This window comes from Pteronotus mesoamericanus, unplaced genomic scaffold (genome assembly GCF_021234165.1).
Source record: "Pteronotus mesoamericanus isolate MK-2021 breed Mesoamerican mustached bat unplaced genomic scaffold, CSHL_Meso_final contig_20, whole genome shotgun sequence".
NCBI classification, from domain to species: Eukaryota; Metazoa; Chordata; class Mammalia; order Chiroptera; family Mormoopidae; genus Pteronotus; species Pteronotus mesoamericanus.
Window position 1 is genome coordinate 62,633,228 of NW_026555085.1, and position 17,099 is coordinate 62,650,326.

A 17,099-nucleotide genomic window follows, 5' to 3' on the forward strand; every position below is an offset into this window, starting at 1 on the left:
TATATAAATATTCAGGGATCATAGGTTAGAGGTAAGAGGGCAGAGGGGATTCAATCTGGAGAGCTTCCTGTGCAACCCAAGCTCTTTACATCCTAATGCGAGCTGTTTGCCCATACCACAGTATTTAATTCTCCAAATCCATAGGAGAAAAGCATGAAAGTATGCACGTAAGTTGTTAGGAGGAATGTCAGATTTTGGCTGGTAAGTGTCCCTGTACGTTATTAGGTGGAGAACAGCCAGGTGTAAAGATTTTAAAAAGCCAAGGTCAAACCCTTTGTATCTCAGCTCCTATTATTACATTACTGACAATACACTACAAATATATGTAGAAAATGAGGTAGAAATAGGAGAAAAGGGAAGAAATAACTCTGGTCCCCTCTGGAAACAGGGATGACTGCAAGGCTTTCTGTTGTAGGTCCTTGCCCCTAAAGTGACACAATATAGGCCAGAAACCTTCTCCTAACTTATTGTTTACTCTTGTGTTTCAGAAGTGAAAATAGGATAAGGTGATAATTTTCAACCTTGCCTATCCACACTGTAGTTGTCTACAATTATTCCAAAAATTACAACTGTTGAAATGCTTTTCACTTCCAATGCTATTGGGCAAATCTTTTTGATACAACCCTGATATTTAAGTTAAGACAATGGAAGAATTGCTATAATAGCTAAAATGGACTCTTTTTAAAAAGGCTTGAAATATTTTAATTGCATCTGGGTACTACAATAGATTTAAAATACCTGTTTATCATAAGAAAAACATGTTTTAAAATCATATTGAAAAATTCCGTTTGTTTAGAAACATGAATCTGTCATACTGTCTTTTAAAAGACCTCTTAAGTTCCAAGGAAACGAAGAAAATCACTTGTCATTAAATGTGATACATACACTTCTGGCCAAGACGGGGGCATAGGTAAAGGCACAATTTACCTCCTTGCACCAACCATAAGGATCACAACTAACCTCCAAAGAAAAAGCAACCACAATTGCCAGAAAATTGAACTGTATGGAAGTCCAACAACCAAGGATTTAAAAAAGAAATATTCATCCAGATGGGTAGGAGGGGTGGAGACAAGGAATCAGGGCAGAGAGGAAGCAGTGGCAGCAGCAAGGTGGAAGTGGTTGGCAAGGCAGTGGTAGTAGCAGCCAGTGGAATGGGTGGTCCCACATTCACAGATAAAAACCGGAAGGGACACATAGGGAGAGAGCAATCCCATGCCCAGGCCGGACTGTGCAGTCCAGGGTTCCAGCACCAGGAAAATAAAGCCTCATAACCTCTGGCAGTAAAAACAAATGGGAGCTGGGGTGGTGGAAGAAATGCTGGTCTCTTAGGAGAGTCTGTTTAAAGGATCCACACGGTCCTAGAACATATGCAAACCCACCCACTCTGGGATCCAGCACCAGGGCAGCAGCTAGAAGGGCGCCAGTCCCACATAGGAATTGGGGCAAGTAACTGGAAATGGGACAAGAGCAGAGAAAGCAGCACTGTTACCTCTCCAGCCCCTCCCCCACGCAAAGCACCACAAAGCAGGGAAGCAAGTTGCCTCACCCTACAGAATACCTAAGGCTCCACCCCTTACATCATAGCAGGTATGCCAGAACAGGGAGTCAAAGCGGTTCTACATAATACACAGAAACAAACACAGGGAGGCTGCCAAGTTGAGGAAATGAAGAAACATCGCCCAAATGAAAGAACAGATCAAAACTCCAGAAAAAGAACTAAGCGAAATGGAGGTAGTCAACCTATCATATACAGAGTTCAAAACACTGCGTAAGGACGCTCAAAGAACTCATTGAGTACAGCAAACACATAAGGGAAGAAATGAAGACTACACTAAGAGAAATAAAGAAAAATCCACAGGGAACCAAGAGTGAAGGGAGGGAAGCCAGGGTTCAAATCAATGATTTGGAACATAAGAAAGAAATAAGTCAACCAGTACAGAATGAAGAAACAAGAATTCAAAGAGAAGAAAAGAGAATAAGAAGACTCTGAGACATCTCCAAATGCCAGAAAAAGAAGAGGAAGAAAATCCAAATGCCAGAAAGAGAAGAGGAAGAACAAGAAATTGAAAACTTATTTGAAAAATAATGAAAGAAGACTTCCCTAATGTGGCAAAGGAAATAGGCATACAAGTTTCCAAAGCACAAAAAGTCCCAAACAAGTTGGACCCAAAGAGGACCACACCAAGACACATCATAATTAAAATGCCAAAGGTTAAGGATAAAGAGAGAATCTTAAAAGCAGCAAGAGAAAAGCAGAGTGTTACCTACAAAGGAGTTCCAATATTACCAGCTGATTCCTCAAAAGAAACTTTGCAGGCAAGAGGAACTGGCAAAGACATATTCAAAGTGATGAAAAGCAATGACCTGCAACCCAGATTACTCCATCCGGCAAAGCTACCATTTAGAATGGAGGAGCAGATAAAGTGATTCCCAGACAAGGTAAAGCTAAAGGAGTTGATCACCACTAAGCCCTTATTATATGAAATGTGAAAGGGACTTAAGAAAAAGAAGATCAAAACTATTAACAGTAAAATGACAACAAACACAACTAACAACTGAATTTAAAAAACAACAAACTAAGCAAACAACTAAAACAGGAACAGAATCATAGAAATGGAGATCACGTGGAGAGGTATCAGCAGGGTGGGGGAAGAGGGAAGAATGGGGGAAAAGAGACAGGGATTGAGAAGCATAATTGGTAGGTACAAAATAGATTGGTAGGTACAGGGGAATGTTAAGAATAGTATAGGAAATGAAGAAGCCAAAGAACTTATATGCATGATCCATGGACATGAAGTAAGAGGGGTATCGCTGGAAAGAAGGAGGGTACTGGGTGGAGCGCTGCAAAAGGGAAAAAAACTGGGACAACTGTAATAATCAATCAAAATATACTTAAAAATTAAAAAATGATACATATGACTGATATTTATTATACCAAATGTAATAGTTTAGAATACGCAAACTTGGTAGAGTGGTCACTTTTATGTGCTACATATATAATTCAACATGGAGCAAAGCCCTTTTTATAATCAATAGAATCATCTTACAGCATTTTTATAAGATAAAACAGTGGAACAGTGGAAAAATATCTGATTAGGCATCTCAAGTCTCAATTTTAGAACTGTATATAAAACAATGGCTCAGTCATGAATATGGAGCTCTACAATGCTCTGCTTCCTTGGTTAAGAGGATAGGAAATAAGCGATCAACTTTTTAGAGGGAACCCATGCAGTAGAAAGAAGGTTGCAATAAGTGGTTTTTAGGGCTCCATTCAGCTCTAGGATTCCATGACCAGATGACCTCTAAGGTTTCTTCTATCTCAGAATAAATATATATATATATATTCAGGATATACATATATTTGGAACATAATTTTCCACTTTAAAATGTTACATAGGTTACTAGGATATTTTTGCTTTCACAATTCATTGCTGGTGATGTCTATTATTTATCTGATGTCAAGTCTTTGGTCAGAAATGCAACGCAACTACAATGTTGTTCTGGGAAAACACTTCATTTTAAGGAGTACATTGCAGTAAAAAGTACAGCCCATCCATAAAACACTGCAAAATACTGGTCCCATTAGAAGTAACATTTACCAACTAAACCCTGGTGTTATTCATTAATTTAGAGTTACACTTTAACATAGCTGATGCTATTCCTACCTCTTAAATCCAACAACAACAAAATCCAAAAGTATATTTTTATTTGCAACAAAATTATAAGATAGATGGTACCTTTAAAGTAGATATTCAAACTAAGCATCTGGAAAACTGAAATACGATGTTCACAGCTGAAGTTTTAAAAATGTATTTCAAATCAAATATGGTACTATTAATTTCCTTAAGCTAATTCCTTTATTTGAAACTGTCAAAAAACTAAAGATGTTCTTGTACACACATAGGCTATGCATCTAAGAATTCACAACTGTGCAAAGAATTCCCAGTGACTAAAAATGAAATGTTTACATACTTCAGTGTAGTACTTAATACTTATTTTTGAAATCTATTGCTGATGCTACTTCTAAAGAGCAACGACTCAACCAGAAAAATAGTAAAGGCTGCCTTTTTCTTTTTAAAAGTGCTTATTAGCAGCCATTTCCAAAGCAATGATTTTTAGAAATATGTAATATTCAAAGTGCTCAGAGTCACTACTTACAGAATCAAATATGCCATTTTATACCTTTGCACATGTAAACTGGTTTTACCTGCATTAATGAAAGATTGCTTTCAATGGCCCTCAACTATATGCTTCAAAGCATAATAGTGCTATTACTATCAGCAGCGGGAACAGTAAAAAAAGAACAAACCCTAACACATCTTTAATGGATCACAGCAGACCAGAAAAACTGCAACAGCTTGTGGATATGTTATATATCCAAGGATGAGCCTTTTCTTTCATCTGTCTATATGGTAAACATTAAAAAATAAAATAAAAATGCTTTCTTATCTCTCTCTAGAGTATTTTTACAGTACACTAAGATATTCAATTTTTTTAAAATATTTAACTCTTGTTTTTCAACATTTAATACAAAGCCTATTCACCAAGAAAGCAAGAAGAAATTAACAAATGAAATACTTTAAAAACCTGAGGGGAAAAATTGTAAACAATTCTGACATAAAGGTTTTTAAAAAATAAAGAGATTGATACGAACGTTCCAAAACAGAATGTTTTCTAAGAGTAAAATATTTGACTTCTTATCAATCATGGTTAACTGATTTAAATAATTTAGGAAAACATAAGCATCCTATTAACCTAAATGCTTTCTGTATCAGGCTCCCGTTCTCACTCGCACCTCCAGTATGAACCATTTAACAGCCTTACACTGGTCCCCTCAGGTCCCTGGCCATTTTCTAAACCTTAAGCTCTTCTTGCTACTCCTTTTTCTCTCCTTCAAAACCACTATATATCCTAAGAGAAAATCTCCATTAAAAAGTCACCACTTAAATACAGTGTGATAATGCTACATTTGATTTAAAATAGCAATAAATTATAAATTGCCAAATAACTTAATGTGATTCACAATGCAAATCCCTGGTATAAAAAGAATCATCTTGCCCTGAATATAATAAAGCAGTCCAATGATTTCAAATTACTTATGAAATAAAGGCAAAAATAAGGTGTAAAATTCTATTTATAAAAGTCAAGTAAGAAACCAGTTCTCATAAATCTTTTTACAAAGATAAATGTAATGTGCTTTCCCACTTCTAAAAATTGTTAGGGTGGCTTATAATTAGTGGTTTCAAAAATGACTCTAAGGAAACCAGAGATTGAATTACATATTATTTATAACATATGAGATATTAAGTATATAGTAACAATAATACTGTAATGGTAATTTAAATTAATTTTTGGACCTGTTACTTTTTGGCAAGTATATTTCTTTTTCAAAGTCTTTACTGTAACTGATTTTTAAATGTTAGTCTTCAAGAACTTTGCTACTTGAGATACTGTTAATAAAGATACCAGAAGTCTCAAATAGTAATAATGTGCCTATAAAAGAAAACAAAGATTGTTCTTGCATCTTTTGTTATTATAACAAATACACTTTAAAATAGACAACATTGTTATGGCTGTAAATTAAAAATACCCAAATGCTTAAAAAGGAGGTGGAAAAGGAAAGAAAAATTGAAAATTCTTCTTTAAAAATAAATATGAAGTCCTTGCATTTCTTAAGAACTTTATCTTCTTTTGGACCAAGCTGTATCTTCCATCACTCATCCATGGGATATGATGTTAATTCCCCATTTTCTGGCTTCAGTTAGAATTTTCTTGAAGGTTTGCAAAGCTGGTATTGGACTTGAGACGTTTGGCTATATAAATCAAAAATATTAAATTTTAACTTAAATTTAATTCTCTAAACATGATAATTCATTATTTTTATGTAAGCTATAGCATTAAAAAAAACTATACTATTCATCTATTACTTCTATATTTGAATCAGAATAGGTTCAATCTTCTGAGAATTAAGACCCAAGTCTGTTTTTATCTACCAATCTCTAAAACATAATTTTGCTGGAAGCTGCATTTGACTTTGTCAGAAGCAATACCAAGTAAAACAGATATAATTTATATCATATTGAACATCACAATCTTAAATATGTAATACAGGTGAAAGTACTCGCAAAATGGAAGTGTTATAAAGTATAATAAAATTACATATTCAAAAGTCTAAGTTAGAAGTCCAAATCTAAATCTCTCTTAAAAGAATTCAGTTCATAGACACAGACAACAATATGGGGATTAGCAGACGGAAACAAGGGGGAGGGAGGTAGAAGAGGGTAAAGGTGGGGTAAATACTAGCAGAAGGAGTCCTGATTTTGGGTGATGAACACACAATACAATACACAGATGATGTATCATAGGACTGTACACTTGAAACCCATATAATTTTATTAACCAATGTCACCCCAATAAATTCCATAAATTTTTTTTTGATTCAGTGAAATAATTCTGCAATGTAAAAAAAAAAAATTTCAGTGATTTACAAAGAAGAGTTGAAAGGAAAAAGTGAGTTGTATATTACACATGCACAAATACATATACAAACACATACAGCTGTTAATAAAACATTTACAATCAATTTTGATTATCATGCTAATGGGACTGAGCCACTAGGGTTAAAAAAAAAAAAAAGGTTATTTGACCTGGTAATATATTTTGTATTTACAGGTAAATATGAATGTTTCTCCTGTTCCAGAAATGAAAAAAAATCATGCCATGGTGAAAGTATCTTACACTGGACAAGTAGAAATCTACATACTTTAGAGGTTCTGAACACTAGAGTAGAGGTCATGATTTAGAAGGGACCTATGCATCTGGGTTTTTTGTTTGTCTTTGTTTTAAGCTTAGCAGATAACTCTGATACATGGTCAGGACTGAGAATCAGGGTGCTATCAGGGTTTCCGCTGACCATCACTCTAAGTGCAAGATGACAACATGACAACATGACTTCCTAGAACAGTGTCTTGCTTCAGCCTAAGCTAAAAGTATACTTAAGTCTTCAGGGGTGTGAGAGGTAAACTAAATCAAAAGGATTTTTATTCCAATTATCTTGTTGAAAATTACTAGAAGTAATCTAGTTTCTACTAAATACCAAATCTACTAAACTAATCAGGAATACCAATGAGTACTTTTACCTTCTTTGCCTGCTTCTTCTGACAAATCCCTATGTCCTTCAAAACTTTTACACCAAGAATTGTCTAACGGTGACTTCCGACACCACTTATGCAGAGTTAATCTTATCCTCATCTGTGGTCCAATCACACTATATAAAACTCTACTACATTTGTTGTAATAATTGGATTATGGTCAGTGTGTCCTTTGAGGGAATGTACAGTAGGTTCTGTGACTTAATTTAAGAGAAGCAATGTATAACAAAACCTAGTTTAACATAAGTTAATTATATAAAAAAGAGTTGAGTTCCTATGGCATCTCATCATTATTATAATAAAACAACAAAGTTATCTGAGGACCTGCTTTATTGTACCTTGTTTTTTTTTTTTATCCCTAATTCTTATCAGAGGACTTGATGAATGGGGACATATAAAGTGATGGCATAAATAAAAGTAAATTAAAATGTACACGAAGTAATAGCACAAGAACTGTTTGCTTATACTAACATTCCCTTACATTTATAATTTAATTCATAAACAGTGCTTCTGTGTAACATTAATAGCTATTACACAAAAGTTCTACTGTCAAATTTTGGGATTGTAATGAGTCTTTAATTTATATTCAGCTATATTATGAAGCTCATAAAAAATAATTTACAGGACTAGTATTTTGATAAATACCCTTTAGGAAATGGTAATATTAAATAAAAAGTTTTTACTCAACAAATATTTTTCAGCACCTAATATGGCAAAGTTAATTTGTAGATGCCGGTGATATACTAGTGAATAAGACAAACAAAATCTTTGTTCTTATGGGATTTACAGTTGCGTCAAGGGAGACAAACAAATAAGGTAGAAAATAAGTTAAGAATTTAATTTAAATAATCATTAAGTACCATTATAAGAAAGATGTTACAGAAGAATTAAAAGAAGGGTGTATTCTAAGGTTGGGGTGGGGCATAAAAGGTCTCTTTGAGTAAGCAACCTTTGCTCTAAGACCTGGACGAAAAGGCACTAGTCAAAACAAGTGGGGAGGACAAGTACTCATTGCCTTGGAAAGAGGTGCTGTGAATGAGTATTTGAGAGGCACAGAAAGAAGACCAGACTGTCTACATACAGTCTCTGCGCAAGGAGAGTAGTGGGCGCCATAGAAAGGTAGATAGGGGCAAGGTCACAAACAGCTTGGAGAGCGGAACCTGGAAATAAGTTTGGATTTTATTCTAGGGAAACATGAAGGGTTCAAGTTGGAGGGGAGCAAAATAAAATTTGTGTTTAAGGAAGTACTGTAGCCATTATATGGATAATGGGCTGTAGTGGGTCAAGGTGCAAGCAGGGATGCCAATTAAGAGATTCATACATTAGTGCAGACAAGAGAGGATGACCTGGGCTAAGAAAAAACATTTAAAATATATTTTTGGAAGTAGGGTTGGTAGTACTTGCTGATGAACTGAAAAGAGGTGGGGTGGGAAAAAAAGAGAGGAAAAATCTCATGAATACATACAACAGTGTGGTGATTGCCTGGTGGGCAGGAAGAAGTGGAGGAAAGTATAGAAGTGATAACTGGCAATGGAGAGTGACTTGACTTGGGGTGGTGAACACACACTACAGTGTACAGATGATGTGTTGTGGAATTGTGTGCCTGAAACCTGTATAATTTTGTTAACCAGTGTCACCCCAATAAATTCAATACAAAGGGAAAAAAAAAGAAGTGGGAAGAGAATGAGGAGATGGGGAAATAAAGAAAAAAAGTTAAGGAATTAAAAAAGAACATGATTTGTGGCTTATACAAGCAAGCAAGTGATAATGATTTTTACTGTGAGGACAACAACAACAAAAAAACCTGATGAGAAGCAGTAAATATTTTCATAGAGTTAAACAGATTTGCAAGGCAAATAAGATGCTAACTTAAAAATTACACCAAGCCAAGAATGAATTAAGATGTAAGAGGAGTGGAAGTCACACTGACCTCCTCCCAGGACCAATCTGGAATTACAACTAAATTGTGGAGAAATCACGTGGAACAAACAACTGGACAATAGTGAGAGAGGAGCCTTTTAACCTCGGACAGACAGAAGAATCAGCTTTAGCACAATCTAACTGGTAAGGAGTGCGGTAGAGACTTGAGAAGGTGGGCAGGATGCCCATGGACAGCAGCACTGGAAGGATATTGAAACGGCCAGTTGGATCCCCCTGAGAAGAGCAGGGTCTAAACCATTAGTGTGGATCTCCAGCCTACAGCACCAGAGTCCAAAAAGCACACAGATAACAGCCAGCTGCAAAAAGCAGCAGAGTTGCTCTCTGCCAAAGACTGGCGGCTGGAGATGCAAAGAGCCATTTAAAGGGCCAACACATACATTTTTATTTGCAGTCACTTACCCTGGTCTCTGGCAAAGGCGGGGGCAGAGTGGGCTGCAGACACCTGAGGAGAAACTGGGGAGGGAGGCTTTGGAAAGAAGACTGAGAGAGTGGACGGCAGGATCCCGGTGCTGACTCATCCCCCATAAGGCAGGAGCCATCTAGATCAGGCAGACCCTGAGTGGCAGCAGCATGAGAGGACCCAATAACCTTGCCCCCAGGAGGAACTCTGCCCTGCCCTGAGCTGTCTAAGCCTGACTCCTGAGTGCAGAGTGACTAGATTAACAGCTGAAGGAGACAGCCACAGACGGTAGATTCCTGGAAGTCTCAAACAGACTGCCTAAGGTCAGACAGGGTCAGCATCTGACATCATCAGAGACAGACCCAGAAAGAAAAAAAAAAGTCATCTACTACCACAGAAGTTCACACCACAAAGTCAGGAAATCAAGGCAGATCAATTTAAGAAGCAGAAGCAAAAAAGAAGAGTCTCACAAAAAATGAGAAGACAAAGAAACACCCCCCAATCAAAGGGAAAGGAGGAATCCCCAGAAAGGGAACCAAATGAAATAGAGGCAAGTAAACTATCAGATACTGAGTTCAAAACAATGGTTCTAAGGAAGCTCCATGAGTTCAGTGAGCTCAGAGAGAATTACAAAAAACTAGAGAGAAATTATGAGGACCTTACTGCAAACTACATCAGCATGAAAAAGGACATAAAAACTATCACAAGAGACAAGAGGAAATGAAGAATACAATTTCTGAATTGAAGAACACAGTAGAAGGAATCAAAAGCAGGCTCGATGAAGCAGAGGAATGAATCAGCAAGCTGGAGGATAAGGTAAAAAAAAGCTCCTGGAAAGAGCAAGAAAATGAAAAAAGACTCAAAAAGAATGAAGAGGCATTTAGGGAAATGCAGGACAACCTGAAACGTAATAATATCTGTATAATAGGGACACCAGAAGGAGAAGAAGAGGAGCAAGGGGTAAGAGAACCTGTTTGAAAAAGTAATGATGGAAAACTTTCCTAATTGGAGGAGAGAAAAAGTCATACAAGTCCAGGAAGCACAGAGTGTCCCATTCAAGAGAAACCCAGTGAGGCCCACTCCAAGACACATCCTAATTAAAATGGCAACTATCAAAGGCAAACAGAGAATCCTAAAGGCAGCAAGGGAGAAAGGGGTAGTAACATACAAGGGAGCCCTGATACGGCTAGCTGCTGACTTCTCAACAGAAACACTCCAAGCCAGAAGGGAATGGCAAGAAATATTCCAAGGAATGGAAAGCAAGGCCTGCAACCAGACTGCTCTACCCAGCAAGGCTCTCAATTGAAATGGAAGGCGAAATAGTTTCCCAGACAAAAGAAAGTGAGAAGAATACACCTCCACCAAACCACCACTGCAAGATATGCTAAAGGGACAGGGACTACATTAAGAAGATGAAGAAAAAGAGTCTATGAATACCCAGTTCCTTTCACAGTCACCAATACTTGATATTACCAATGTTTTAATCCTTATCAATCGAATAGTGGCAATGATGTGTTATTTTAGTTGTTACTTTATTATCTGTTGAAACGAAACCTGTTTTTGTATATTTCTTGCCTATTTCTATTATTTTTAAAAGCTTTAAATGACTTTTTAGTATTGTTTATCCATTTTTTGATTAAATATTTGTAGAATATTTTCCCTAAAAAAAAACACCCAAAAACTATTAACCCTTTTTTAGATGTGTTGAAAATACTTTCCTATTCTATTACTTGTCCTTTAACTTTTTTATATGTATATTACTGTATATATTTAAATGTTTAATATAGTCATATTGTCAATATTTTACCTTAACACTTCTGGGTTTGAATATTTTACTTCAGGGTAAGAAAAATATTATTTTGTATTTTCTCCTAAAACTCCTTAGATTTTACTTATTAATTTTTAACTCACCTGAATATATTTTTTGTATAATGTGGGAAATAGGGCTCTATATTTGTTTTGTTTCAAGTAATAGTGGTTCGTGCACTTTATTTGTTGAATAAGCCTTATTTTCCCCATTGATTTGACATATCAATTTAATTACATATTACATTGTTAGAGATATATGTTTGTTTCGAGAATGCTCATTTCATTGATCTACTTGATTATTTCTGTGCTGATGTCATGTTGTTTTAATTGCTGAGACTTTATAATGGATTTAAATTTTTTAATATTTTATAATGGAGTTTGACATTTAAAAAATAAATAAAATCAAAATAAAATAAAAATAAAAAGAGAGAAAGAAGGAACTCCTACCTTTGCGACAACATGGATGGAACTGGAGAATATTGTGCTAAGTGAAATAAGTCAGTTGGTGAAAGACAAATACCGTATGATCTCACCTACAAGTGGAAGCTATTCAACAAAATAAACCACAGGCATGGAAACATGGAGCAGACTGAAAGTGACCAGAGGGGATGGGGAAGGAGGACAATGGTGGAAAGAAGGAGAAGGGACTAGACAAAGAACATGTATGAATGACCCATAGACATGGAGAACAGTGTGGGAATTTACTGTGGGAGTGGCGGGCGGGGGGGTGGGATGGGTGGAGGAGGGCAAAGGGGGAAAAATTGAGATGACTGTAATAGAATAAACATGATTTAAAAGGAAAATCAAAGAAACAAAATAAAACAAAGACAGACTTATGGGAAAAAAAAAGTACACCAAGCCCTGTCAAATAAATTTTCTCAATAGCAAGGTCCCTGCAATATTACAGTATTATTCTAATTAAGTGTTTTAGGACTGAGATATTACATGTTTACTGAATGCTGGCAATCTTCAAAAAGGTTTACTAAATATACCCATGATAGAGACTCTCCCCTCCAGTAGCTAGTTTTTTAAGGTGATAAGACACTACAAATTTCTTTCAAACCAATGTACAAGTAACCTTTTTAAAAAAAAAATTAGACATATTAGAAACAAAGTTAGAAAAACCATGAAGTGCTAGAAAGAAATTTATAGATGAAAGAGTTTTTATGTCATAAGTTTCTAGACTACGAATAATACGTGAGAGAGGAAAAAAAGCCTTTTTTCTCAAAATAAAAATTCTTTTAAAAAACTAAAATTACTGAAAGATAAGCTAGTACTTTCATTCTGATAACAAGAAACTCAAGGGACTTAGAGTTGCTTTTCTTCCACTAGATGGGATCTTCTAGTTAGTGCTTTTCCTGCTCTGCTTTATTTGATGGGAACAAAGGAAAGGAATCTGTATCAAGCACATGCTGTATGTCAAGTAATATTCTTGCAACTGCAATGTCAATTCTTCATAAACAAACTGTGTGTAAGCTTTAGTTTATCCTCGCCTGCTGTACTTTTAGGTGCTTCTGCCATGGCTCCAATGGGCCCTAAGAGCTGTCTCTATCTCCCCAGTGTGGCCATTTCAGGTCTGGAAAGTCTTTGTTGCTTCTTATTCTCCTGCTGCCAATTTTTTTCCAGGGAATCTAGCTCTCTTAATTAAAGCATCTGAAAGACACTGCATGTTGACTTTTGATTATCTGCTCTTATAAACTTCTTACACATCTTTCATTAGTAAGCATAATTATAAAATTTGAAGTACAGAACTGTCTTAGGTGAATATAGTTTGAGTTCGTCCCATTTCTAAAACAGGCCTAAATTTTTAAAATACAAGTTTTTAGCTAAATAAATGAACAACCGCAAAAAGACACTTACGCAGAATGACTTTGCGTTTCTTTTGTTCCGAGTGAAGAAAGCTACTAAGGTAGAAGACAACAGGTAGAAAAAGAATGAACACCGAAACAGCAATTACAGGCACAGTGTCACTGCAAGGGACTGAACAGTTGAAAGTTCGACTCCAAAGTTTTCGAGTAATGTTCATCTGAAACAATAACAAATACTATTACTCCATTTTATATTTAATTTGTATTCAATTTCATACAATTATTTTGTTAATAACTAAACAGGCACTCAGAATTTAGACTAAATATACACCATAAAAATATCTATGGATAGTTAAGGACAATTTCTTTTGTCAGGAAAGAAAATGGTTCACAGTTAGTCATTGTATAAATTTATACCCAAACAAAAATTTCATATTCTAAATTCATAGTACTGTCCATCTAATGTCAATCTTTCACAGAATTCAGAGAAACTATCAATAAGAATATAGTTAGACCATGCTTCATTCATTGGAAAAGATTTTAAAAGGTAACTTATAGGATGTGATGGATGTGTTAACTTGACTGTGGGAATCCCTTCACAATATATACATATATCACATCATATTATATAACACTTTAATATTTATACCTCAATAAAGCAGGGGGAGGGGAAAGGCTCACAAAACAAACAAAATTTTCATGTTACATAATGTAATCTCTAAGTTTATTGCAATGTTTTTAGACAAAAATAAAAATACCAACTTTATAAGGCTTCTCTATGAAATGCTTAATATTTTATCTGAGATATCATGAAAGATTCATACTTGTGGCAAATAATTTTTAAGTACATAATACCTAATGACTCATGGAAGTTTTATTAGATAATATTAATATCTTATTTAGCAAAATACAGTAGATACAAGTTAGGGGCAACAGGACCTCACTTTCACTGAGTTCTTCGTTTCTGTCAAACAGGCTGACGTAAGGAAACTATCAAATCATATGCAGAAAGCTGTTCTCACCTGGATTTTGTTTAACTGAGATATGTTTTACATATCTAACTCTAAGTTTGCTTATTGCAAAACAGGTGGTCATGTTGATTTCCTGTGTAATCCCAGTTATGTCACAGAACCAATGTTCATTTTCCATCTTTATTTTAAAAACAGTAAAATAGACTATTATTTTAAATATATATTTATTATTTACTGAGAGCCTACGAGAAGCCAGGTACTATTCTAGACACTGGGAATAAAGCAGAAAAAGATAACAAAAATCCCCACAGTGCATTATTTTAAGTGCTTTTTGCCATCCTGAATATTACTGATCCACTATAGTTAACTCTGAGCTGCTATGATAATTCACACTCATCATTCTCAACCATTAAGTTTATCAAGTTAAACCTTAAGTTCTCTACTTTTAGCCAATAATTTCTCACTTTCCTATAATGAAGCAATTTTCAACCAGTGCATTCCAAGAATTTTGAAAACATGCAGTATCTGACTATTTAGTCATGGGCACTGACCTCTTTCCCTTAGATTACCAAATAAAAAAATGACAACAGGCAACACAACAGCTTCCTGGTGTGAATGAAAAAATTATACCTATTTTTTTCCTGCTCAGATCAGCCAAAAATATATATTTTTTTGGTGTGTCACAGAATTAGTTTTTAGTTTATGAGTACCACGAGATGAGAAAGGTTGAAAATCACTGCTCTAAAGCCTTGATACGCAGGCATCATACTCCCATAAAAAGGCATGATCGCCATCGTGTGGTAGCCTATGAAAAGGCAGGCTATACAATGGAGGAAAAGGCTTTTTTGTTGACCATCCCTTCAATCAATACATATAACTAATGGCCTGTTATATGCCAGGCACTGCTCTAAATACTGAACAGTGAACAAAAAAGGGCAGGAGGTCCTTATTCTCATGTGGCTTATATTTTAGACAGACTATAAACATACAAATAAAAAAATTTCAGATAGTAACAGATATAAAGAAATAAAGCAACAGAATAGGAAGTAATTGAGGAATGGCTTCAGAAACACATGATAGCAAAACTGAGAGAGTTCTTGAATTAGCAAAACAAACCTAAGAAACTAAAATGTAAGCATATTAACAAAGTTCACATCTTGGAAAATGACACACATTACTAAACTAAAAAAAACAAAATGTACCAAATTATCAACTCACTTATGAAAACTGATTAATTTCCATTTTAGTTTGACATATCAGCATATTCTAAAACTTTAGAGCTGATTATTTCTGGTTGAAGACATCAAATGAAGATTTCAATATCTCTGAAATGGGTAATAATACTGAAAGTACATTCAACAACATTGCGCGCTCTCTCTCTCTCTCTCTATATATATATCAATCACACTAGAAGCAAAGTACTTACTGCATCTTCCACGTCAATGCATAAATGTGTTCCAGGTTCAGCCTTATTTTCATGCTCATTCATTTTTTGCATTTCACTGAACATATTACTCAGATTTTTATATGCTTCGAGACAGTTTTTGCATACTTCTGAGTAATTTCTTAACTGCAGAGAACTGTGTATGCTCCCCTAAAATGTCAAAGACACATGTAATACACACAATAAACATTACATCTCTTTAATGTAAGCTGTTTGCCCTCCTAGAAAATAGGAAGCAACAGAGTATGATAAAGTGCTGAACTATGATGTTGGGCAGGTTGTAAACCACACTGAGCCTCAGTTTTATCATCTATAAAAGAGGCTACACTACCTGTATTAGATGTCCCAAGGATTAGAAACCTGGTATATAAAACACCTGACAAAATATTTGGCACTTCCCAGCTGCCCCTAAATTATGAAAACCACTGCACTAGCCACTGTTAACTGAGGACAATACTACCTCATCTTCCAAGTTACCGATACCTAAATACCCAAAATTTCCTAAATTATCTTGTCAGGTAATATATTTGCTCTTATCTATGCTACTTTCATCAAATAAATAAAATAGGCCCTTGCCTGTGCTGACTTCAACAGAGAGGACTTTGTTAATGGGAAAGGAAAAGGCACTGAAACTGTATCCCCACACACCCCTTGTACCCCAAGGCTTATAATCCAGGCCTTTCTACTCAACAAAAAAGGACTAACACCAAAGAGTTGTATAACCTAAAATGAGGATAATGGATATAACATATAATGTATTATGTTAGCAAATTTCAGCCTTCTCCCATTTCAGGACTGACACTTGTCATTCTAAGAACAAGTTTTCTAAAGAGTCAGTTCACTTTAGTCTTTACCTTGAAGCCTGGAGAAATGCTATGTTAACTGAATATCAGAATGAAAGAGAAAGGAAAATAAAAGGACTTAAAGTGATATAGCCCCCACAATGTTACCCGCACTATCTATTTCACAGAGAAACTAAGACTCCCTTTAGTTCTGCCACAAGAAATAGCCCATTGCTTGTCTTTCACAGAACAATCGAAAACTGAGCATAGACCCTTGGCGGGGGAGTGTAATTTGGCCATTTCTGTTAAAATTTAAAATGCATACATATTTTGACATAGCAATAAAAACCACAAAGGTACTAAAAGAAATCACACGGGAATTTAAAAGAATAATCTCAAAGTGGGAAAAGGCCTTCTAGTGTTTAACACAAAATCTGCAAGCCATTAAAAATTTTTTGCTAAATCTAACTACATGAAAATTAAAATTTCTTCATAGCAAAATGAAAAGCACAATAAAAAGACAAACAACGAACTAGGAAAAATATACGCAACTAACATCCCAAGGAAAGTGCTTATTTCCCTAAAATACACTTATCAGAATACTGATCTCTTAAACCAAAGAGTTTCTGGAAAAATAGGTTTAATAAATGCTGAATAGAAAAATTACCATTTAGAGTTTTACAACATACATTAGTCCATTAAAATTCTGAAGTCTTATAGTAAAGAATTTCCCAAACTTATTAGTACATGGGCCATCTATTAACATCTTGCAGAACATAGTTTAAGAAATGCT

The 17,099-nt window shown here is 35.2% G+C and overlaps 1 protein-coding gene across 1 annotated transcript in view; it reads right to left on the reverse strand.

The window, feature by feature from the left end:
* Positions 1-3,495: 3,495 nt before the first annotated feature.
* OSTM1 (osteoclastogenesis associated transmembrane protein 1) overlaps positions 3,496-17,099 on the reverse strand; it is a 37,974-nt gene continuing 24,370 nt past the window's right edge. Inside the window, exons 4-6 of the mRNA XM_054569793.1 lie at positions 15,507-15,674; positions 13,162-13,327; positions 3,496-5,813 (exon numbers count right to left, since the gene is read on the reverse strand). Of these exons, the coding sequence (XP_054425768.1) occupies positions 5,758-5,813; positions 13,162-13,327; positions 15,507-15,674 (390 nt within the window). The 3' untranslated portion in view covers positions 3,496-5,757. The remainder of the gene's footprint in view (positions 5,814-13,161; positions 13,328-15,506; positions 15,675-17,099) is intronic.